The sequence below is a fragment of the Seriola aureovittata genome, chromosome 17 (genome assembly GCF_021018895.1).
Source record: "Seriola aureovittata isolate HTS-2021-v1 ecotype China chromosome 17, ASM2101889v1, whole genome shotgun sequence".
NCBI lineage: Eukaryota > Metazoa > Chordata > Actinopteri > Carangiformes > Carangidae > Seriola > Seriola aureovittata.
This window is the reverse complement of record NC_079380.1, coordinates 16,011,987-16,035,687: the sequence shown is the minus strand read 5'-3', so window position 1 is coordinate 16,035,687 and position 23,701 is coordinate 16,011,987. Positions and strand designations below refer to the sequence as shown.

General features: G+C 42.1%; 4 protein-coding genes across 19 annotated transcripts in view; all 4 read right to left on the bottom strand.

Annotated features, from left to right (window-relative positions):
* Positions 1–1,073, bottom strand: part of spag9a (sperm associated antigen 9a) — a 42,343-nt gene extending 41,270 nt beyond the window's left edge. For all 13 annotated transcript variants that reach the window (XM_056401242.1, XM_056401238.1, XM_056401239.1 and 10 more), the window contains exon 1: positions 582–1,073. In XM_056401242.1, coding sequence (XP_056257217.1) covers positions 582–881 — 300 coding nt within the window. In that variant the 5' untranslated portion in view covers positions 882–1,073. The remainder of the gene's footprint in view (positions 1–581) is intronic.
* A 305-nt stretch (positions 1,074–1,378) lies between these two features.
* On the bottom strand, positions 1,379–4,698 carry LOC130185198 (interferon-induced protein 44-like). Of its 2 annotated transcripts, XM_056401527.1 has the most exons (8): positions 4,515–4,695; positions 3,783–3,830; positions 3,644–3,677; positions 3,187–3,385; positions 2,917–3,069; positions 2,599–2,770; positions 2,403–2,503; positions 1,379–2,291 (listed from the first exon to the last, which is right to left on the bottom strand). In XM_056401527.1, exons 2-8 carry the CDS (start codon positions 3,826–3,828, stop codon positions 2,130–2,132), a joined length of 867 nt encoding a protein of 288 aa, XP_056257502.1. In that variant the 5' UTR covers positions 3,829–3,830; positions 4,515–4,695; the 3' UTR covers positions 1,379–2,129. The 2 variants fall into 2 exon arrangements, with proteins under 2 accessions (XP_056257502.1, XP_056257503.1); XM_056401528.1 differs by lacking the exon at positions 3,783–3,830 and having other exon boundaries at positions 4,515–4,698.
* An 8,490-nt stretch (positions 4,699–13,188) lies between these two features.
* On the bottom strand, positions 13,189–16,348 carry LOC130185282 (interferon-induced protein 44-like). 3 transcript variants are annotated; one of them, XM_056401657.1, is made up of 8 exons: positions 16,201–16,335; positions 15,640–15,687; positions 15,501–15,534; positions 15,044–15,242; positions 14,774–14,926; positions 14,457–14,628; positions 14,261–14,361; positions 13,189–14,149 (listed from the first exon to the last, which is right to left on the bottom strand). In XM_056401657.1, the coding sequence occupies exons 2-8, from the start codon at positions 15,683–15,685 to the stop codon at positions 13,988–13,990; spliced, it is 867 nt and encodes a 288-aa protein (XP_056257632.1). In that variant the 5' UTR covers positions 15,686–15,687; positions 16,201–16,335; the 3' UTR covers positions 13,189–13,987. The 3 variants fall into 3 exon arrangements, with proteins under 3 accessions (XP_056257632.1, XP_056257634.1, XP_056257635.1); XM_056401659.1 differs by having other exon boundaries at positions 15,640–15,735; positions 16,201–16,328; XM_056401660.1 differs by lacking the exon at positions 15,640–15,687 and having other exon boundaries at positions 16,201–16,348.
* A 2,833-nt stretch (positions 16,349–19,181) lies between these two features.
* On the bottom strand, positions 19,182–23,077 carry LOC130185407 (interferon-induced protein 44-like). The gene is made up of 8 exons (XM_056401878.1): positions 22,495–23,077; positions 22,217–22,287; positions 22,009–22,048; positions 21,617–21,815; positions 20,938–21,087; positions 20,449–20,620; positions 20,222–20,322; positions 19,182–20,068 (listed from the first exon to the last, which is right to left on the bottom strand). Exons 2-8 carry the CDS (start codon positions 22,224–22,226, stop codon positions 19,907–19,909), a joined length of 834 nt encoding a protein of 277 aa, XP_056257853.1. The 5' UTR covers positions 22,227–22,287; positions 22,495–23,077; the 3' UTR covers positions 19,182–19,906.
* Between the last annotated feature and the right edge of the window lie 624 nt (positions 23,078–23,701).

Below are 23,701 nucleotides of genomic sequence, written 5' to 3'. Positions count from 1 at the left end.
TAAAGCTGTGGTGGGATGTTTTTGTGACATTTATGCCTTGAGCAGCTATTTAACAAGCAAATCTGCCATCCCTCTTTCTGCCTGCCTGTCTCCATCTTCTCTGCCCAGTTTTGTTTTACACTTATGTTACAGTGATGGTTCAAAATGCTGAGTCACTTCACCTGCTGTTTCTTCAGTCAGGGTCTCACAGAGGCTCAGACGTGACTTCACTATCTGACGCAATAGGCCAGCTGATAGATTATAGGTGTAGCTATATCTGATGCGTTTTGTTGAGGCATTGGTGAAGACCTCTCATCCTTGGAGCAGAGATGCAGTCAGTGTGTTATGTCACTGGCCGTCCTGCAAGAAACACACAGCTAATACAAAGAGATGGCCCTTTCAGCCTGACGTTAGCCATGACACTGCCTTGTTTACATCTCCAATGAACACCATGGATGCTGCCCGGCCACGTGTATAGGTTAATACATCGCTCAGAGATGCTGGGAGGAGAAAGCACCTGAAGCAGCCTTCACCTCCCTCTCTAAAACTAAAATATACTGGCCGTCAAAGTGTGGTTTATTAACCAGCTCAATTGAACTCACCTCCTCTGCATGTTTCCTCAGCGCTTTCTCCCGCTCGTACTGGGTGATGAGCTGCTCGTTGTCCTCCTTCAGCAGCTCCAGCTCCACTTCGTGCTCCTGGTTCTCTGCGAACACCGAGTCCAGGTTCTCCAGCACGGCTACGACGAGCGGCATCAGCTCCTTCACCACATCCTCGTCGTATTTACCGATGAGCCTTTCGAACTCGCGGTAGATGGAGTTGGCCAGGCCCGACACCCGCTCAGACATCATCGCTGATGTCCCCGGGTCGTCCTGGTACACAACTCCGTCTTCCAGCTCCATTTTTAGTCCTCTCCCTTTCAGCAAACAGGACCAATGTGGGTTATCCCGCGTTACCCCGCCACTATGTACACCGTTATCCGGGTAATTGAGAGCAGCGTTTCTTTATATGTACGTACACATTGAAGACATTACACGGCTGCACTATTACGATGCAAGATAGGCTACGTGGATTTCTTCCTCTTTTTTCCTTACTTGTCCCATGCTACCTTCAAATGCTCTTTCAAAGCTTCGACTTCCCAGTTTCACTGTTTGACCAAAACCACACGGTTTAGTAGTCAATCAAAAATAAGATAATAAGGTCGATGAACACCATAACATCTTGTTCACACACACTAAAACATCTATACGGAGAGTTTCACAGTCGTCGGTGTTATTCATTATTCATTCATAAAATTTTAAAAGCTAGTGAGTGTGGTCCCTGGAACAATTTGTTTGGTGGCTGTGTCCAGCCCACTTTAGTTTCTGAGAGCTACACCAACACAATCAAACAGAGAATATGCCATGGATACATAGTTTATTTATATAATTTGTAGATTTAGGAATATATCAATTATTATACATAGTGTGACAATGACATGCAAATCCCCTCAGCTGGGAGGTGATAAACAATCAAAAGCCTTTGAGCTGTTTTTTTTTTCTATCCAGGTTGCCTTGGAATACCAAAATTTCCGATGGTTGTGAAGGCACCATCACAACAGCTGAGTTGTTGACTAGATCACGTGATGACGTCACAACAAGCTAACAGCGTAAGATTATTTGCACAGTATATTGTACACAAACTCTCACTGAAATATTTCCAGGCTCAATGACAGACAAATATCTCAATAAGGAAACTTTACGTTCCCGCAAGTAAAGTGCTTTTTGCAAAAAGCAAAGTTTTCCACATTTGGTCAATGAAAATGATTCATGATTACTGGGAAACTACAACATCACAAATGACCACCTGAATCAAAAAAGAATAGCAAACAACATAATACTGCAAAAGCTCAAAATGCACAGAGTGGTACTGCTGCTCTAATTCAGCAAGGTAACGTGGTTCTATGATAACTTCTAGTAGATACAATACTGGCTACTTTACATTACATGCTTGTATATGAAAAACAAAAGGACAAATTGCCCATTTTGTGTCATTATCATGCACATAACTGTTTGAAAGTACATTTCAAATCATGAAATTAAACGACTTGAATATTATGAAATGCCATTTTTCTTTCTGTGATAAACTAAATTTGCTTTAGCACTGTAGATCTACAGGCTATTGACAAAGTCTTCTCCATAGTTAATCATCTGTCTCAGTGAGCTCAGAATCAGCGCATCAATGTCATCATCAATGTCAATTTCCTTGTGGTAGTTCTTCACAGAAAAGATGCAGTTCAGTGGAACACCCAGCTTCACATTCAATTTCTCCATCTGAATTTGAACAAAGGAGATTTCTGTGTTAGAATATTAATATGTAAAGCTAAATTATATTCCAATTTTAAAAGCAAATCACAAGCTTAGAAAATAACCAATAGAACTTACCAGTTCCTTCAGGTACTTGCTCTTATACACGTCCCTTATATTTTTTTTGACTTCAGGACAGGCTTCATCAATTTTGGTGAGAATAGCCAGTTGGGGAATCCCTGTCGATACAGAGCAGAATCCAAGTCAGTCAAGACAATGTTGTCAGATTATTTGAATCAAACTCAAAAACACAATAACAAACTCTAACCCTTACCCATGTCACTGGCAGCAAGTCTGACCTCCCTCATCTTTTTCATTGTTTCTTCATCCAGTATACTAAATGTGTCAGCGGCAATCACACAAACCAGAACATGAAATTTGTCACTTAAACTGGGGTAGCTGTTGTAGTTCTGATCGGCCTCAGATAATGGAGTAACAGGATTGAACTGGAAAAAAAGTCAAATTAAAGAATGACTTGTGTATGTAAATAGTTGCTTATATGTATGTAAATTAAATGGGATATAGAAAACATAAAGCTAGATTTTATCACTGAAATATGTCCAACAAAGTTCAATGAATTCAATAATTGTACTTTGTAACCATCTTTTATGTGTCCCTTCATAGCCAGTATGATGTCCTGTACTCCAACCCCTCTGTTTGAGTCCTTCTCAAGGCCCATGATGTCAGTGAAGACAAAAGGGTAAACGGTCCCTGGTTCTTCTTTTTGGATCTTGTAAGTTATGTACTGTAAATCAGAACGGGTTTAAGAAAACAGTGCCACCTACTGAATGATGATTGTAAGGCAGTTTGTATGTTGCTCACATAGTTTCATCACAAATAGTTGCTAAACTAATAGCCATACTGTTTTGGTGAAGCTCTCCTTAGAGGTTGCGTCTGTCAAAGCTCGACCAGCCATTCTGCCTTGTAAAACACTGTCGACTGAGTTGATGAAACTGGACTTTCCAGCACCAGCTGGTCCATGAAGAAGAATTCTCAGATGTTGGAGCTCATTGTTATGGGGTTGATAATTCTTCACTTCCAGCAGATATCTCTCTTTGTTGCTGTTCAGTAAAGAAAGTTTAGAGTAAGTTGTAGATGAAAATGTATTTGTTTTAACCAATTTTGCATAGCATGCATAAATTGGTTGATGTGTCATCCATGATGTTAAATCACAGTGTCACTGAGATATCAACAGATAAGAAAGATAACAACAAAAGACAGTCTCAACACATACATTTAGGAAGTTTTGGTATTAAAAATATTTATCTAAAGAAAAAAATTGAACAATACAGCCACCACATATTGAACACATCACTCACCCCCATTGTATTTTCCTCCATGGTTCATCAAAAGCTGACAAGTAAAGTTCACATGGTAAGAAAACATCAGCAAAATCAGAAAATGTGTCATTATCTGTTATTTAGGTTAAACAATGTTCTGTAAACTAAAGTATCTTACTCGGAGGAGATGTGGGGGGCTCAGGTTTGGACGAACTTTTTCCCATGGCTGCAATACATTATTGAGGTAACATGTAAAGAAAAAACACTCTCTATATGTGAACTTCATTAACTAAACCAAAACAATTGTCACCAGTCAATTCAATTCATGTAGAATATTCAGTAAATTAAATATTTTCAAAAAAAGACACTGCAAGTACTTATGGCAAAGTGAACGAATACTTCAATTTGAATACTTAAATGAATCTGTTAAACTGGGGGAGGAGAGACTGAGATTTATGCACAGTAGTAAAACACCCAATCTATTCCTGATGCCCTTTGCACAGAAGAGAAAAATCTTACAGCTACATCCATGTTGAAAAGCAAAACTAGGGGCGTCGAGTAGCTCGGTTGGTTGAGCATCCGCCCCATGTGCAGAGGCTACAGTGCTCGCTGCAGTTGGCCCCGGTTTAAGTTCCGCATCGGACAGCCGTTAGCTGCATGTCATTCCCCCTCTCTCTGCCTCCCCATTTCCTGTCTCTCTCTACTGCACTATCAATAACTTTAAGCAAAATAAATTGAGGCAAACCATAAACTACAGTAGACTACTAACATGTCAAGTGTTACTAAATTCTTACATTGTTCATCTGTTATTCATTGCTTTTAACAGTGCAGTAAAATAAACATTTCAGTTTTACAATGCCAAAATTCACTACTACAACATTTTAGTATAGCTGACATAAATGATTCTTACCTCAAAGCTGCAGCTCTGAAAACAAAGTGGTGTTAAAGGCAATGATGGGGATGTTCAGCTTTGAATGCCTCTTCTCCTATTTCTAGCTGCGTTTAACTATATGGGTTGCCGAGTTATTCTCATCCTTTCTTTCACTTTCACTTTCACTCTCCCTTTGACCCTTCATATTTTTTCAGTATTTTCTTAGAGCTGTCTCTCTCTTCCTGGACAGCAGTGTTTGGGTGTGCTGTGCCTGGGGGGAGGAGCAGAGAGAGAATAGCTAGTTTTCAGCCGTGACTTTAAGATCCTGGAATATACTGGCCACCACAGGTGTTCCAGATATACCAATCGGCTTCCCTAACAGATATAGGTTGTGTCCGAAATCACTCACTCATTCACTACTCCCTACTCACTATCCAGGGAGTTCAATGTAGAGGATTATATGGTGAACTCATCGGTAAAATGAAAAACACTTGGAGACACTAGTCCGGTACCGTTTTTCTGTCTTTCAGCCTGAGTGGTGATGGTCTATATTGGTCAGTGACCATCAGTTGTACACTACTCTTAATGTTTTGGATTGCATTGTGGGATACAATGAGTCTGCTATATAGGGCATCATAATTCTCGCTTTACATTCAGACAGCACAAAAAAATGTCAAACTCCCTATATATTGGACAAAATAATATACCTGTAAATACTTAATTATTATAAACATGTATATTGATCCTGGTGTTGTTTGTTGAATTCTGTATTTAGTATTTTTGGAAAATGTATTTTGATGCTTTGGCAATGCCAATAAAACACCATTACATTGAACTGAATTTAATTATTATTATACTCTCTAATTGTTCCTCAGTGATTACACTACTGACATCTTTTACAGTTATTCACTTCAACTGACAAAAGGCTACAGTTACTGAGATTTCAACTCTTCAGCATGTTTATTAAATTAAAAAACAAACACAATTTAGGAAGAATCTTAAACCCAGGGCTTGATTCAAATGCAGGTATAACACAGGAGATCTGATAAGAGTTAAAAAATCAGAGTCTCTCTTGCAAAGCCAGAGGTCATGTGCAGCATATCAGTCAGAGTGTCAAACAAAGCAGACAGGAACAGGCAAAAATTCATACATGAAGAATATTCAAATATACACTGGAACAGCTGGAAAGCTTGATGAACTAGAGTGCAAGACAATCTAGTAACTGAAAGGAGGGAGATTTTGCCTCTTCTTTTTATTTTTCTTATGTCCAAAAGGAGTCACTTTAGATTCATATTCATAACATTCATATTATACCGTATAATTCAGTATAGCACAAGAAACTCAAAATATCCTTCCCAATTAACTAACAGTTATTCCCATTTGAACATAAACCATCTGCATGTTTTTGTATCATTTTTAAACAGCTTGCTAGGCCACAATGACATGGTCATGTAACAGGCGGAAACTGCCTGTGTCAATTCTATCCCAAGCGCTACTCAGAGGAGTAAACCACACCCACCCAAATATGCCAACACGCCAAAATTAAAAGGTTAAAACAGTCTCTTTTTATTTATATCAAAAGAGGGTTTTAAAAAGTCTAGTTTGGAGAAGGGGGGGGGTAGATGGGCACAGGTGCGTTCAACCATCCAGGCAGGAAGGGGGGATCGTTGGTTAGAAGGGCTCCAGCACAGACGGTCGTCTCTCTCTCTCTCTCTCTCTCTCTCTCTCTCCAAGTCTCTGTTGACAAATACAAGTCCAGTCCACTGACTCTCAGTGGCTGCTCTAGGCTCCGGCCCGCCTATCCGACTGTCGAGTCCTCAGCACACAAAAGGAAAAGAATAGGTCGCACTCCACACAATGATAAAGAGAGAAAAAAAATATTAATATAGCATGCTTTCCAGGGCTGAGTCTCACAGCACTCCACTGGTCCGCCGGTTTAGCTGATCAACAGGAAGTTTATCCGAACAAGTAGAGAAAAATGTGGCTGAGAGAGAGAGTCACTTAGCTTTGGTTTCCTCCAGATTCCTGCCAGCCTGGGTCCCCTCCACGGCCGTTTCTTTTTTTTTTCCCTTCTGTTCAGCGGCCTCCTTGCTCCTTCTGCAATCTCTCCGTCCCCACATCGTCTGATACCTGCAGTTATATATATATATATATACACACCCACACATCTTGTGGCCCAATCACCACATACTCTCTGCCTAGACACACCTGCTTTGATGGGTGAGTCAATAAGTGGCTGATTGGTTGCAGCTGGAGGCAGCCATCTTGGTGCACCCAGTAAATCCTCCCATGTCACCTTGTGACACCTTCCCCCACCAATTGGTTCTAGTCCCTAGAACTATCGTTTAAGAGGCCCAGTTGCCATACCTCTCCGGGGGCCTACCTTGGGTGTCTCGTTGGGAGCGTCGGGGCGGTAGTGGGGGGTCTCTCCCTTCGGCAGCAGGTTCAGGGCCCACAGGGACTACTGCCCACCCCATCAAAAGTCCTGATGGGGCTTCTGGGTTGGCCTGTCTCCCTCCTGCAGCCACCGGGTAGTTAGGGCAAGGTCGTAGCAGGTTGCGATGCAGTACGCGGTCTGGACCTGGCTTCCCTTCAGGTCGTACCGTGTAAACAGGTAAGTCAGGTCCCCGACGACTCACCACCACATAGGGGGTAGGTTCCCACCGGTCGCTCAGCTTGCCTCTTCCCCTTCGCCGATTTTCCCAGACCAATACCCGCTCTCCAGGTAGCAGCGGACAATCGTGGGCTGTTCGATCATACAGGCGCTTGTTCCTAGCAGCAGCCACGGCTACATGCTCAGTTACCAGTTGATAGGCAGAGTGAAGTCGTTGATGGTGTTGGTTCACCCACTCCGACGTGCTCTGGACTCCATCCGACTGTCCTGTGCCTAGAAGCAGATCAACGGGTAGACGCACATGTCTCCCAAACATGAGGTAAGTGGGGGCATAGCCTGTGGTGCTATGAATGGTGTTGTTATAAGCTTGCAATAAGGGGGGGAGATGTTCCACCCACCTGTTCTGTTGCTCAGCCTCCAAGGTTCCCAACAGACTCAACAGGGTCTGGTTGAACCTCTCACATCCTCCGTTCCCCTGTGGATGGTATGGCGTGGTGTGAGTCTTCCGGCACCCATAGAGCTGGCACAGCTCCCGGATCACCTGCGATTCAAAGTTCGGGCCCTGGTCCGAATGAAGAATCTCAGGGCATCCAAATGGTTGGAACACAGCACCCCACAAGGCCCTGGCAGTAGTGGAGGCAGTCTGGTCAATTGTGGGGATGGCCCAAGCATATTTGGTGAATAAGTCTGTAACTACCAGAATGTTCTGGTAGCGGTCAGTCGGTCGACTCAGGGTCAAAAAGTCCATGGCAACGATATGGAGGGGAGCCTTGGGCAGCACAGGGACCAAGGGGGCTTTACCATTCTGTCTTGCTTTAAAGAGCATGCATCGTGTGCAGCTCTGAATATATGTGTTCACTGATACCTCCATCTTTGGCCAATAGAAGTTCCTCCTCACCAGAGATAGTGTCCTCTCCTGGCCTTGGTGGCCCATCTGCGTATGGTAGGCCCCTAGGAGAAACTGGATCTGAGATTGTGGCACAACAACCTGGAACACAACATCGTGAGTAACTGCATCATGTACAGAACGACAAAGTACCCCCTCACGCAGACTCAGCCTACCCCACTGGCTCAGTAGGTTCTTCACAGTTGGTGTCTGTGTCCTCCTCTCTGCTGCTGGGGGTAGGGCACCACGTTCCAGGTAAGTTGAAACTGTCACCAGGTTGTCGTCACTCTTCTGCAACTCCCTCCAACGGTGTGGGTCCCACCCCCAGCTGGCGGGGACAACGTTGTCTGACCCTGGTGCTTCCACCACCCCTACCAGCAGCTCGTCAGGCCCAGTAGATGGAGTCGGAGCTTGAGCGGCTGTGTTGGCAACAGGAAGCCGGGAAAGCACATCCGCATTAGTATGTTCCCTCCCTGGACGATAGCGTATCTGGTAGTCGTAGTTGGCCAGCTGTGCCACCCATCGCTGCTCTACAGCTCCCAGTTTTGCTGTCTGCAAGTGGACCAGAGGATTATTATCAGTCACCACAATTACCTTATTACCCCATAGGTAGTCTTTAAATTTTTCGCTCATGGCCCACTTCATGGCCAGAAGTTCCAGTTTAAAGGAACTATAGTTGGAATCGTTCCTCTCCGCTGGGTGAAGGCTGCGGCTTGCATAGGCTATGACTCTTTCCTCTCCATGTTGTCGCTGGGCCAGTACTGCACCCAACCCAGAGTTGCTTGCATCAGTGTATAAGACAAAGGGTTGGGAAAAATCGGCATAGGCAAGAATTGGAGCCTGCAGCAGCTCCTGTTTAAGCCGTTGGAAAGCTGCATCACATTCAGGGCTCCATGCCACTGGGGGAGACCCCCGGCCACGAGGACGACCATTGCCCACCAGGAGTGCATTCAAGGGCCTGGCAATTTTTGAAAAGTCCTTGATAAAACGCCTGTAGTAACCCACAAATCCCAAAAAAGCTCGCACTTGCCTGACCGTTTGGGGGGGCTGCCACTCTTGAACTGCCACCACCTTGGCTGGATCTGGGGAGACACCCTGGTGGCTGACACAGTGTCCCAGAAACTTTACCTCCTTCCGAAACAGCTGACACTTTTCTGGTCGCAGCTTCAAACCATATTTCTCCATGGCCTGAAACACTTCCTCGAGGTGCTTGAGGTGGGAGGAAAAATCTGGTGAGAAAACAATCACATCATCAAGATACACCAAGGTAGAATCAACCAGTTGCCCCCCTAGGCACCTCTGCATCAATCTCTGGAAGGTGGCTGGAGCATTGCAGAGGCCAAAGGGCATCCTGTCCCACTCGAAGAGCCCAAAAGGGGTGGTGAACGCTGTTTTCTCCCTGTCTCTCTCCTCCATCTGGACCTGCCAATAACCACTGGCCAGGTCTAAGGTGGAATACCAGGCAGCCTGCGTCAAGGTGGTAAGGGAGTCTTCTATCCGTGGGAGGGGAAAGGCGTCCTTCTTGGTTACGTTGTTGAGCTTTCGATAATCGACGCAAAACCTCCAAGCTCCATTCTTCTTCCGCACCAGCACTATTGGAGCTGCCCAGGGACTGCTGCTTTCCCGAATGATACCTCCATCCAACATGCCCTGCAACAATGTCCGAACCTCCTGGTAGAGGGTGGGGGGTACAGGTCTGTACCGTTCACGGATGGGGGCTGCATCACTTGTGGGGATCTGATGTCGAACAATGTCTGTGCACCCATAGTCCTCATCATGGGTGGAAAAGACGTGTTGCCACTTAGCCAGAAAACATTGGAGCTGTTGTTGCTGGTTTTGTTCCAAGCCATCCCCCTGTAGGGACTCACAGCAGAGGTGTTCAGGCATTTCCTCATTTATTTTACAATCCCCTTGGTCAACCCGCATAATGCCCACCTCAACCACCCCTGGACTTACTTGGTTGAAGCAGACGTCCCCATTTTCTTGCAGTTGCTGGGGTCCTACAGCCGTAACAAGGGCCAGACGTTGGTGACGGTGAAGGTTGACGGGGTAGGGTTTGGTGTTGCGAACCCTCACAGGCACACGGCCCCTGTGCACGGTGGCGAGAGCTCGGGCCACCTCAATTCCCTGGCACTCGCTGTGTGACTCCACCATCACCCAGTTATTTGGTCCGTAAGGCCGGGCAGGCACCTTCGCCCAAACAACTGCTTCACTCTGGGCGGGGATGGTGAGGGCATAGCGGCAGGCAACCCGGGCAGTGTCCTCTTGTATTTCTGAAAACTGGGCCGCTTCAATCCTCTGGCAGTCTGCAATGATCTGCTCCCATTCTCGACTTGCAGTGGTCTGCATGATTTGGGTCTTCCGGTTTTCAAGCAGCGCCTCCCAGCAGGCGGAGATGACGTTCATGCCTAGCAGGGCTCGGTGGGCACCCAGGCAGTGGTCTTTGACAATAACAACCCCCTTCTCTGGCACCGGGACACCTTGCACCTGGAAGTCTGCCACTACATATCCAATGTATGGGATGTCCAGTCCGTTTGCACCCCGCAAGGTCAGCCACGGTGCCTCCAACCCCTGTAATTGTTGGACACCAAAAAGTTCATTACACAAGCCTTGTGAAAACAGAGTAACTTGAGAACCAGTATCAACTAGGCATCTGACCTTCTTTCCATTGACGTGTACCTCCACAATAGGGCACTGGCCAACTAAAATGTCTCTGGGAGAAGGTGAGGGGTCAGTAAGGGGGGTCCCAGCCACTTGACCCACAGTGGCTGGTGAAGCTAAAAACCCTCTTGAGAGGTGCGTCGAGGTGTACACTGCCTGCTAATGTGCCCTGCTACACCACACCGATTGCAAATAGGCCTACCCTGGTCATCCCACTGGAACCTTGAACCAGGGGGTCGGCCTGAGCGTCGCCCCTGCTCTCTTGTACCTTCCGAGTAGGATCTCTCATGTGGAACGGGGGGGCCAGGCAGTCGACTTCGGCGAAGTTCTTCCAAGAGAGTCTTGGAAAACCCAGCCATCTGCTCTTGCACATCTTTCATTATCTCGGACCGGAGTTCCTGCTTCCAGTGGACTGCAAGTGGAGGGGTGGGGGCACTGGCACTGCTTGTGGCCATACATGTGGACTGCTCGGCCATCTCTAGCTGGTCCAGCTCCAAGGCCAAGGCCTCCTTCCGGACGTCCGTGAAGGTCAAATCTGGACTTTGACGAAGCTGTAGCTTAAGGCCCTGGCGAATTGGGCCATCACGGAGCCCCAAGAGGAACTGGTCTCGCAATAATGCGTCTCCATCACCGAGACCATGGTCCTCTCTCCCCTTCAGTCGGAGGAACAGCTCTCGTATCTGCAATGAGAAGGAACGGAGAGATTGCTTTGGCCCCTGTCTACAGTTAAAGTACTGTGCCCTCAAAGAGGCGGTTGGGGTGTTATCTCCGTAAAGCTCAGCCAAAAACTCAAAAACAGCAGCGGGGGTATGGCGCTTGTCTTCTGGTGCAGCCTGGACCTCCCTCTTTGCTTCACCCTCTAGTGACCCAAGGACAAACTGCAGTCTCTGTGTCTCACTCAGTCCCTGCAAACCAGCCAGATAATTTGTTTGGTTTTTCCACTCCTGCAGGCTGAGCTCAGACCCTGGACCTCCAAACCTCTGGGCCCACGGGGCCCCCATGAAAACAGGCATCACTTGGGGGCGTGCTACTGGTGCCTCGTCAGACATATTGAGGGGTTCTGGTCACTCAAACTCTGAGTAGCAATCCTGCCAACAACGCCACTTGTAACAGGCGGAAACTGCCTGTGTCAATTCTATCCCAAGCGCTACTCAGAGGAGTAAACCACACCCACCCAAATATGCCAACACGCCAAAATTAAAAGGTTAAAACAGTCTCTTTTTATTTATATCAAAAGAGGGTTTTAAAAAGTCTAGTTTGGAGAAGGGGGGGGGTAGATGGGCACAGGTGCGTTCAACCATCCAGGCAGGAAGGGGGGATCGTTGGTTAGAAGGGCTCCAGCACAGACGGTCGTCTCTCTCTCTCTCTCTCTCTCTCTCTCTCTCCAAGTCTCTGTTGACAAATACAAGTCCAGTCCACTGACTCTCAGTGGCTGCTCTAGGCTCCGGCCCGCCTATCCGACTGTCGAGTCCTCAGCACACAAAAGGAAAAGAATAGGTCGCACTCCACACAATGATAAAGAGAGAAAAAAAATATTAATATAGCATGCTTTCCAGGGCTGAGTCTCACAGCACTCCACTGGTCCGCCGGTTTAGCTGATCAACAGGAAGTTTATCCGAACAAGTAGAGAAAAATGTGGCTGAGAGAGAGAGTCACTTAGCTTTGGTTTCCTCCAGATTCCTGCCAGCCTGGGTCCCCTCCACGGCCGTTTCTTTTTTTTTTCCCTTCTGTTCAGCGGCCTCCTTGCTCCTTCTGCAATCTCTCCGTCCCCACATCGTCTGATACCTGCAGTTATATATATATATACACACCCACACATCTTGTGGCCCAATCACCACATACTCTCTGCCTAGACACACCTGCTTTGATGGGTGAGTCAATAAGTGGCTGATTGGTTGCAGCTGGAGGCAGCCATCTTGGTGCACCCAGTAAATCCTCCCATGTCACCTTGTGACAGTCATAAACTGGTAATGATAAATTCATCTCTTCTTTTAGAGATAAAACATAACAGCATAGCCTTAATCTACTTTTTGGCTTGCAAGAGACTAGCTATTTTATCTGCAACTCCATTAACCTGTATTCCCAAAATGTCTGGTACCCCAAAAAAATCCAACACTACATCCCAGGTTCTCTGTTGGGTATTAACAACACAAGATGTCCAATATGAGGTCGGGGTGAGCCCTTGGTGTCCCATTTGATCCAACAGAAATGTATGTGGTTTCCTTTATCCACCACATGGCCCGCAGGATTGCCATCAATATACCATCAATATACCATACACAGGCACCAGACTTGGCAGAAATTTAGATACTGTAACCAAAGCCTATGTATAGACTAAATTTTCTCTGCTGTGACCCCCAAACTTTGGTATTCATAATGTTTGGAATTATTGCATGTGGACTCTGGGCACCAAGATTATGTCAGATGTCAGTGATAACAGGTAATCTTTATCAGTGAGATCATACATGGAAATGTTAAGAGCTGTGTAGATATTTGCAATGTGGCCCAATTTTGTCACCTGATTTTTACAAAAGTTCCTCATCACATTCAGATGTTCAGTGGGAGCATTTTATTTTTTTGTCAGGGACAATGCAAGAAACATTGTAACAGGCTACAATAACATGCGTAGACATACAGATGTCTATGTGTTGCATATAAGATTTCTAGCCAAGGCTAATTTGCAACCCCTTGTCTATGGCAAGGGATTCCTAAGGTCACACCTTCACTACCAAGACTGCATTAGTTAAATTTAGCAAATTCTCATACATGAGACATGATCATATAAAATTTACATTTATGTTAAGCAAATTATCAATTAACTCAGGAACACCATCTGAAAATTCACAAGAGTAGGATATTAATTCTTGCAGAAAGGGAACAAGTTACACACCAGAGCTTACAGTGCAAATGTTCAAAGGATGCAAGATTCACACAGAATTTATACACAGAATATGTGAGAGTGACCTTACATTGTTGCTGAAATGAGACAAACACAATAGAGACTCGATTCATGCCCTTTCATAGCTAATGTTTTGGTGTAGTGGCTCTCTGACAACACCTGTCTTTAAAGTAGACACAATAATGGAAAGTTCTATACAGGATAATACAATTTCCCTTTAAGATGGTTATGTTTATCATAAAGTATCACAATTTTTCCAACAATTTACATCATTTTACAATTATTTGACATGTATACATGTATGTGTGCATGTAAGGTCTCTAATTGATGGCAGTATATGTGTACAGTGTGTAGGCTCATTAATAATAGGTGTGTGTGTCTATGTGCATGCATATTCATCATGTCATATAAATGTTTTGCAGACCTGCAATTTCAACAACAGCACTGTAGATCTACAGGCTATTGACAAAGTCTTCTCCATAGTTAATCATCTGTCTCAGTGAGCTCAGAATCAGCGCATCAATGTTATCATCAATGTCGATTTCCTTGTGGTAGTTCTTCACAGGAAAGATGCAGTTCAGTGGAACACCCAGCCTCACATTCAATTCCTCCATCTGAATTTGAACAAAGGAGATTTCTGTGTTAGAATATTAATATGTAAAGCTAAATTATATTCCAATTTTAAAAGCAAATCACAAGCTTAGAAAATAACCAATAGAACTTACCAGTTGCTTCAGGTACTTGCTCTTATACACGTCCCTTATATTTTTTTTGACTTCAGGACAGGCTTCATCAATTTTGGTGAGAATAGCCAGTTGGGGAATCCCTGTCGATACAGAGCAGAATCCAAGTCAGTCAAGACAATGTTGTCAGATTATTTGAATCAAACTCAAAAACACAATAACAAACTCTAACCCTTACCCATGTCACTGGCAGCAAGTCTGACCTCCCTCATCTTTTTCATTGTTTCTTCATCCAGTATACTAAATGTGTCAGCGGCAATCACACAAACCAGAACATGAACTTTGTCACTTAGACTGGGGGAGCTGTTGTAGTTTTGATCGTCCTCAGATAATGGAGTAACAGGATTGAACTGGAAAAAAAGTCAAATTAAAGAATGACTTGTGTATATAAATAGTTGCTTATATGTATGTAAATGAAATGGGATATAGAAAACACAAAGCTGGATTTTATCACTGAAAATGTCCAACAAAGTTCAATGAATTCAATAATTGTACTTTGTAACCCTCTTTTACGTGTCCCTTCATAGCCAGTATGATGTCCTGTACTCCAACCCCTTTGTTTGAGTCCTTCTCAAGGCCCATGATGTCAGTGAAGACAAAAGGGTAAAGGGTCCCTGGTTCTTCTTTTTGGATCTTGTAAGTTCTGTACTGTAAATCAGAAGGGGTTTATGAAAACAGTGCCACCTACTGAATGATAATTGTAAGTCAGTTTGTATGTTGCTCACATAGTTTCATCACAAATAGTTGCTAAACTAATAGTCATACTGTTTTGGTGAAGCTCTCCTTAGAGGTTGCGTCTGTCAAAGCTCGACCAGCCATTCTGCCTTGTAAAACACTGTCGACTGAGTTGATGAAACTGGACTTTCCAGCACCAGCTGGTCCATGAAGAAGAATTCTCAGATGTTGGAGCTCATTGTTATGGGGTTGATAATTCTTCACTTCCAGCAGATATCTCTCTTTGTTGCTGTTCAGTAAAGAAAGTTTAGAGTAGGTTGTAGATGAAAATGTATTTGTTGTAACCAATTTTGCATAGCATGCATAAATTGGTTGCTGTGTCATCCATGATGTTAAATCACAGTGTCACTGAGATATCAACAGATAAGAAAGATAACAACAAAAGACAGTCTCAACACATGAATTTGGCAATTTTTGGTATTAAAAATATTTATCTAAAGAAAAAAATTGAACAATACAGCCACCACATATTGAACACATCACTCACCCCCATTGTATTTTCCTCCATGGTTCATCAAAAGCTGACAAGTAAAGTTCACATGGTAAGAAAACATCAGCAAAATCGGAAAATGTGTCATTATCTGTTATTTAGTTTAAACAATGTTCTGTAAACTAAAGTATCTTACTCGGAGGAGATGTGGGGGGCTCAGGTTTGGACGAACTTTTTCCCATGGCTGCAATACATTATTGAGGTAACACTCTCTATATGTGAACTTCATTAACTAAACCAAAACAGTTGTCACCAGTCAATTCAATTCATGTAGAATATTCAGTAAATTAAATATTTTCAAAAACAGACACTGCAAGTACTTATTGTAAAGTGAATGAATACTTCAATTTGAATACTTAAATGAATCTGTTAAACTGGGGGAGGAGAGACTGAGATTTATGCACAGTAGTAAAACACCCACTCTATTCCTGATGCCCTTTGCACAGAAGAGAAAAATCTTACAGCTACATCCATGTTGAAAAGCAAAACTAAGACTCAAAACTTAATTTAAGCAAAATAAATTGAGGCAAACCATAAACTACAGTAGACTACTAACATGCCAAGTGTTACTAAATTCTTACATTGTTCATCTGTTATTCATTGCTTTTAACAGTTCAGTAAAATAAACATTTCGGTTTTACAATGCCAAAATTCACTACTACAACATTTTAGGATAGATGACATAAATGATTCTTACCTCAAAGCTGCAGCTCTGAAAACAAAGTGGTGTTAAAGGCAATGATGGGGATGTTCAGCTTTGAATGCCTCTTCTCCTATTTCTAGCTGCGTTTAACTATATGGGTTGCAGAGTCATTCTCATCCTTTCTTTCACTTTCACTTTCACTCTCCCTTTGACCCTTCATATTTTTTCAGTATTTTCTTAGAGCTGTCTCTCTCTTCCTGGACAGCAGTGTTTGGGTGTGCTGTGCCTGGGGGGAGGAGCAGAGAGAGAATAGCTAGTTTTCAGCCGTGACTTTAAGATCCTGGAATATACTGGCCACCACAGGTGTTCCAGATATACCAATCGGCTTCCCTAACAGACATAGGTTGTGTCCGAAATCACTCACTCATTCACTACTCCCTACTCACTATCCAGGGAGTTCAATGTAGAGGATTATATGGTTAACTCATCGGAAAAATGAAAAACACTTGGAGACACTAGTCCGGTACCGTTTTCTGTCTTTCAGCCTGAGTGGTGATGGTCTATATTGGTTAGTGACCATCAGTTGTACACTATTCTTTATGATTTGGGTTGCATTGTGGGATACAATGAGTCTGCTATATAGGGTATCATAATTCTCCCTTTACATTCGGACAGCACAAAAAAATGTCAAACTCCCTATATATTGGACAAAATAATATACCTGTAAATACCTGATTATTATAAACATGTATATCGATCCTGGTGTTGTTTGTTGAATTCTGTATTTAGTATTTTTGGAAAATGTATTTTGATGCTTTGGCAATATTGTTTTTCTCAAACTGTCATGCCAATAAAGCACCATTGCATTGAAATGAATTAAATTGAATTGAATTCAGGATGGATCAACCAGCCATTCTGCATTGTAAAACACGTTCGATTGAGTTGATGAAACTGGACTTTCCCGCATCAGCTGGTCCATGAAGAAGAATTTATTTTGCTGTTGCAGTGCTGCACTGTGCTGCACAATGGCGAGACTTTCCAGAATGCTGGCTACCAACATGAGGCTACCAAGAACTCGAATATAAATAAAATAAAAAAAGGAATTATCACCACATGAATTTGTGAAGATTTGGTTTTAAAAATATTTAGTTGGAGAACAAATATATTTCAACACAGCCATCACATATTGAACAGATCACTCACCCCCATGGTATGTTCCTCCATGGTTCATGAAAAGCTGATAAGTAAAGTTCACATGTTGATGTATATATGAGTCACATTAAAAGGAAATAACATGAGCACAAATGGATAATATGTCATGATCTGTTATGCTTCAATGTACAGTAGTCTTAAAGTATCTTACTCTTAGCAGTAAGATACTCTTTTGACAAATTATATTATTAAAGAACTGAAAAATAGTTTCTTTTGAACAAATTAAAGCAGTTACAATAATCATGAACTGATGTTCTTCCTAAACTGGTGACTTACAAAGGCAAGAGTCTCCTGTAGTGGTTGTCGATAACTATTTGGTGTTGTCTAGGTTGATGTCTATTGTGTTGAGCGACACATCTTCAGACATAGATTATTTCACTTTCATGTCCATCATGTTTTTCTTCTTTAAAATAATTTGTACACTGATGACAATCTGGTCAAGGGGACACTGGAGATAAAGCTGCAGTCAGATATGACACAAAAACAACCCACACCCTAAATTCCGTTCTGTAAATATTCTGCTGAGCGATAACATACAGTTTCTAAAAGTAGGGGTTGCATAATTATAAAGTGAAAGAAAAACTATGTCTATGAACATGGTTATGTCATGGTTCAGACCATCTGTACTGGTAATACAACAAGATGGAACAATGGCTGAAATGTCAGTTCCCTTGATTACTAAATATACCACTGTGTAGTGCCAAGAAAAAAACTACTAAAGAACAAAACGTTTAATTACAAGGCATAGGGTTAATTATGAACGCTCATGTCCAAACTCAGAACCGTCAAATAGTACACAAATAAAATGAAATTCATGGTCATTCCCATATCATGCATATCATGCTGCTACCCAGCTCCCCAGCTGAAAGTTTGGTGGTTCTTGGCCAATACAGGCCCACTACAATGGTAAGGAACTGCTTAGGAGATGGTCTGTCTTGTAGATATCTCTTTGGTTTGCTTACAATTGTTGCAGTAGCTGGTGCAGTACAAAGCTGGCATAATGTCCATCAGATGTCTGAATTCTACAGATTTTTCATATGTTTTTATACCTATCATCTGACACAGCCCCATGCAGTAGCTGAGTTTAGGTTACATGCCACCAGCACAAAGCCTGCTGGTATAATCAGATTCAAGCGATGATTAATTGGCAACTTTAAAAGGCCTGTAGGTGTGAATGTGAGCATGAATGGTCTGCCTCTGCACTGTATCTCACACCCTTATAGCCACAACATCAGGGGTGGTTTTGAGTAGTTCAGCCAGTGCTTATATGTCTGTGGACAGATTTTATCAATGCAATAGTGACACAAGTTGTTGAGTTCAAGTGAAGGCAGAGTTTGAAGATGGCTGTGATCCAACCCATGATCACTGAATACTTATACAATAATGTAGTAATGAACACTGAGAACTCATGGGTGGGAAAGTCAACATGCTGGTCCCTAGTTTATTACAGCTTCTCATAGCCCAAGCCACGGTTCGGTGCTGTCTGCACCGACATGTGAGGCCACGGCTCATTGGCCATTCTAACATCACTTGGTCACATGATTTCAAAGAATTTCCTTCTCTGAAGGCAGACTAATCCAGGTGCAGTCAGGTGTACCACACATTTATTTAGCCTTATGTTAAATTTCAAAAAGCATTGTGGAAAATCCCATGATGACACCACACCCCCCACCCAAACTTCCACGGGTCCTAAAGAAAGCAGTGGAGATGTTGATGAAACCTGCCGATGACATTGCTTATTTTCTCCATCACTTGATATAACCCCACCCATATCTGACAAAATCAACAAATACATAAATTAAAGACAAAGAACTAAGTGGGGATTTCAGATTTACTTTATTTTTTCAGGATTTTGCCTTTATTACAGTCATAATGAGAGAGAGAGAGAGAGCGAGAGAGAGAGAGAGAGGATGACATGCAGCAAAAGACCACAGGCCGACTCAAACCCAGACCGCCGGGGCAAGGACTAAGCCCAGTTGGCACATGCTTGCACCAAGGTGTTCCTACACTGACTGTATTTTTTATTTTGACTCTCACACACAGCACAGCCTCCATCTGGGATCCACAATGATTTAGCCATTATTTACTTTCAACTCCAGAACCTAACAGACAGTTATTAGAGGAAGGTCTTTATGTCCAACTCACTTGGTTTGAATTGGTCGTAGTTGTTTGTACGAAGCCTCTTTAACGATGACTCCTCTCTCACCCTCCCTCTCTCATTCTCTCTCTGCTTGATGGGTCTTATGTGTAGTTATTCCTCTGCCTCATTTAGTAACCATTCCATGCATATATATACAGTATATATACGAGTATAGTGTATGCGTGTGTATATATACAGTATACATATATATATATATGTGTGTGTGTGTGTGTGTGTGTGTGTGTGTGTGTGTGTGTGTATGTATGACACAAATTTAACACATACAATGAATATTATAAATATAGCATGCTTGAAAATTAAAATTAAAATCAGTGCATATTACTTTAACTGTTGGAACATTCGCAAGAAAACCAGATTCCGAAAAATTGGCCTCAGCAGTTTGCAGGTCTACAGGTTGTTGATGAAGTCTTCTCCAAAGGAAAGCATCTTTCTCAGCACGCACAGCGTCAGAGCACTAACATCATCATTTACATTGATTTCTGAACAGTAGTTCTTCACAAGAAAGATGGAGTTCAGCGAAATGCCCAGCAAATTGTGGATCTTGTCAACCTAAGTTTTGAATTAACAACATTTTTGTAGATTAGTAATTGTACAGTGATTATCAAAGGAGATTGTCATGCTGGAATACTGAACTTGGACAAGATTTGAACAAGATCAAATCAAACAACTTTTTCGAAAAAATCACCAATATTATTTTATTACCTGTTCCTTCAGGTATATGCTCTTATAGACATTCTTTATATCTTTTCTGACCTCAGGACATGCTTCATCAACTTTGGTGATAATAACCAGTTGGGGAATCCCTGTTAATACAGGAAACGTATCAGTATATTAAGAATTTTCTTATGCTGTTATTTTGATTCATAAAATCCAATATATGGCGCCATTAGTCCACACAGTGTAATAATTATTGTGATGCCTGCTCTTACCCACGTCACTGGCTGCCAGTCTGACTTCTCTCATCTTCTTCACAACATCGTCACTTATTATAGACACTGAGGCTGCAGGAATAACACAAACCAGAACGTGAACTCTGTCATCCAGTGTGGGAGATGAGTTGTAGTCTAGGTCACCCTCTTTCAGTGGGCGTCCAGGAATGAACTAGAAAATAATGAAATACAAATCAATTATATTTAATGCAGAATAGTAAAAACAAGCAGCTAACTTGAAGGTTCCCTGTAGTTTTTGACCTCTAGTAGTGCTATGGAACAGGTTTTCTACAAGTGGTCAGTGTTTTGCTTTTTTGTTGCATGTTCACGTGGTTGAAATGTGTTACACAATGTGCTCGTCATAGTTGTTAAACCTCAAACATCCCTACAATAGATTTCGGTGAGTAACACTGACAGCAAATAAATTTTTGTTTACAAGAAAGCGCCACATGGCGCCTTTAAATAATGTCAAAATTCAAAGTGCTGTACCTCATAATGTTCTTTCACGTGTCCTCTCAGGGCCAGCTTGACGTCTTCCACATGGACTCCCCTGTTAGCGTGTTGCTCATAACCCATGATGTCATTGAAAGTGAATGAGTAATGGCCCATCGGTTCTTTCCTGATTTTGTAACCTGTATACTGTAAAGCAGGAGGTGCAATTATTTGCATCACTTCAGCAAATTCCAAATGATTATGCAATTCTTAAATCAGCATAAATATGTATCTATATTTGTTTGATAACATCTGTGAGCCAATCAGGACTGTGCGCCAAACAATGCAAACGCAAACCCGGACACAAGGCACCTTTTTGGCCTCGTGCACTTAGTGAACAAATTTCACTCAAATAAATGGAAACCATCTCTCACCATCCAGTTCTTAAAACACATCAGTGATACACATTAACCTAAAATTTAACTGGATGCAAAACTATATAAAATAAATAAATTATAGCTTGTGCTGAATATTATTCTTACCTCCAATGTAACTCAAAAACACAAAGCCAATGTTTGTAAAAAAAAGACAAAATCAAAACAAAACAAAAAAAGCAGTATCATTAGTAGTAATTTTAGAACTTATTTGAATATGTGAACTATAATTAAAATTTGAAATTAATTATGTGGTCATTTCATTTTTGCTAAGAATCACCACAATCAACAGTTATTCATACTTTTCGGGTAAAGCTGGTCCCAGAGATTGCATCTGCCATAACTCGAGCGGTCACTCTGCCTTGTAAAACACTGTCAACGGAGTTGATGAAACTGGACTTGCCAGCACCAACTGGCCCATGAAGCAGAATTCTGAGATGTTTGACTTCTTTGTTTCGAGGTTGATAAGATTTCACGAAATCGAGACTGGCCTTGTTGTTCCTGTTAATTAAAGACATTAGATTTAAAATATTATGTGATTTTCATTATGCACAACATTGTGACGGATGGTTTGTTGCCACACACAACAATCAGGCCAAACAACAACAGGCCATTTGAGGTATGTGTTAAGGAGCAGAACCACGCACCAAGTGTACAATGGCACCACACTGACTTTATGTTTACTCATACTTACTGTGGCAGCTGCCTCCATGGCTCACTAAGGACTGAAGATGCTGAAGGACAAGTAACATACATTCACATACAATAAGTCAAAGGTATATTTTTAAACATTCCCACAGTCGTGCTGTTTCCTGAATGTTGTCATTATTGAAATTTGAATATTTTTTATAATATTTGGAACATCTTACAGGATGGAGTAAGAGTGACAGGTCAAGACTTACCTGCTCCCATAGCTGCTGGATTTCTTTATGAAATGCCCCAAGCCAAAAATGTTGGTTATCACTGGTTTAATCTGTAAAGGTAAAAATTAATGATTTGTATTTCATAATGTTACATGAGCAACTTGCAAGAATGAAGTCAAGACAGAATTGTGAGATCTATATTTTTCTAGATGTAATTAGCCTTAAAGGATAGGTTCACATTTTGTGTCTTAAAACAATTTTTAGCTTCACAATCACAATAGTATATTTTACTTCCATATCAGACAAAAAGTCATTACCTTTGCTTATGTGGCGCTGGACAGTGACCCTCCAATGTTGACAGGAGAAGGTGTTTTTATAGGTGTACCTACACTTTCACTTTCTTTTTCCAGTGTCAGTTTATAGCCAAGAAGTCCACACCAAAGACCCACACTCTAATTTTAACTCACTGACATCTGCAGAGATCCCGGTCAATACAATATGCAAAGGATCAAAAGTATCAAAATGTAAAAGGCACCACCTCTCTACCATTAACTGCCTGTCAGTGTCCAATTCATCGTTGCAGCAGTATAGTGAAATGTAATTAGTTACTTCCCACCACTGATTTACCTCAATATCAAATGTCAATGTCAACTCTTTCTTATTGACAATCTGGCTAACATCCTCAAAACTTTGCACTAAGAATAAAACCTTGTTATCTCATTATCAGTGGATTCTGAGTATAAAATCCCAGAATTAACAGCGACTATAGTTTAAGTATGTCAAAGTGTGCTACATTTGAATAACAGTCAGGTCAATTTTCACTTGACATAAGAAAGTGTTTTTTATAGGTGTAGGCCTACCAACCCTTTCACTTTCTTTTTTCAGTGCCAGTTTATAGCCAACTGTGTGACTTAAAAGAAGTCCACACCAGAGACCCACATTTCTAATTTTGACTCACTGACATTTTTATGGACCCAGGTCATTAAGATATGCACAGGATCAAAATGAAGCAAACAGTTCCTTAACTGACTGTAAGTCTCTAATTTATCAATATACAAATTATAGACTGATAAATAATGTTAAACAGTGAGAGGAACCATTTGATTTCGATATAAGGATGAATTAAAAGGATGAATTTCTTGTCAGTGCAAGTGACACTAAAGTTAAAGCTATCTTTTTAATTGTAATGTCCAAAAGTTAGTAGCTAATGTCACTTGTACTTACATTTATATTTATTATGTGTTTCAGAGTGTGTATGTTTATACAGCAATTGTGAGAACACAGATCTTGTGCTCTGTTTAGCCAGATTTCCATCTTAATCTTTAGCACTGGAAACGCAGGTTTGTTTGTGGTTAGCATTGTGTTTTGTTGCAGTTACCATCACTATTTTTGATTTAAGGAAATAATTCTACCATACTTAACTGGTTTAATCTGAGCAACTTGATCCTCCACACTCACCATGGGCCCCTGGAGTTAAAAAAAAAAATCAGTGTGGACGCCAAACACTTGCTTTTGCATGATGTC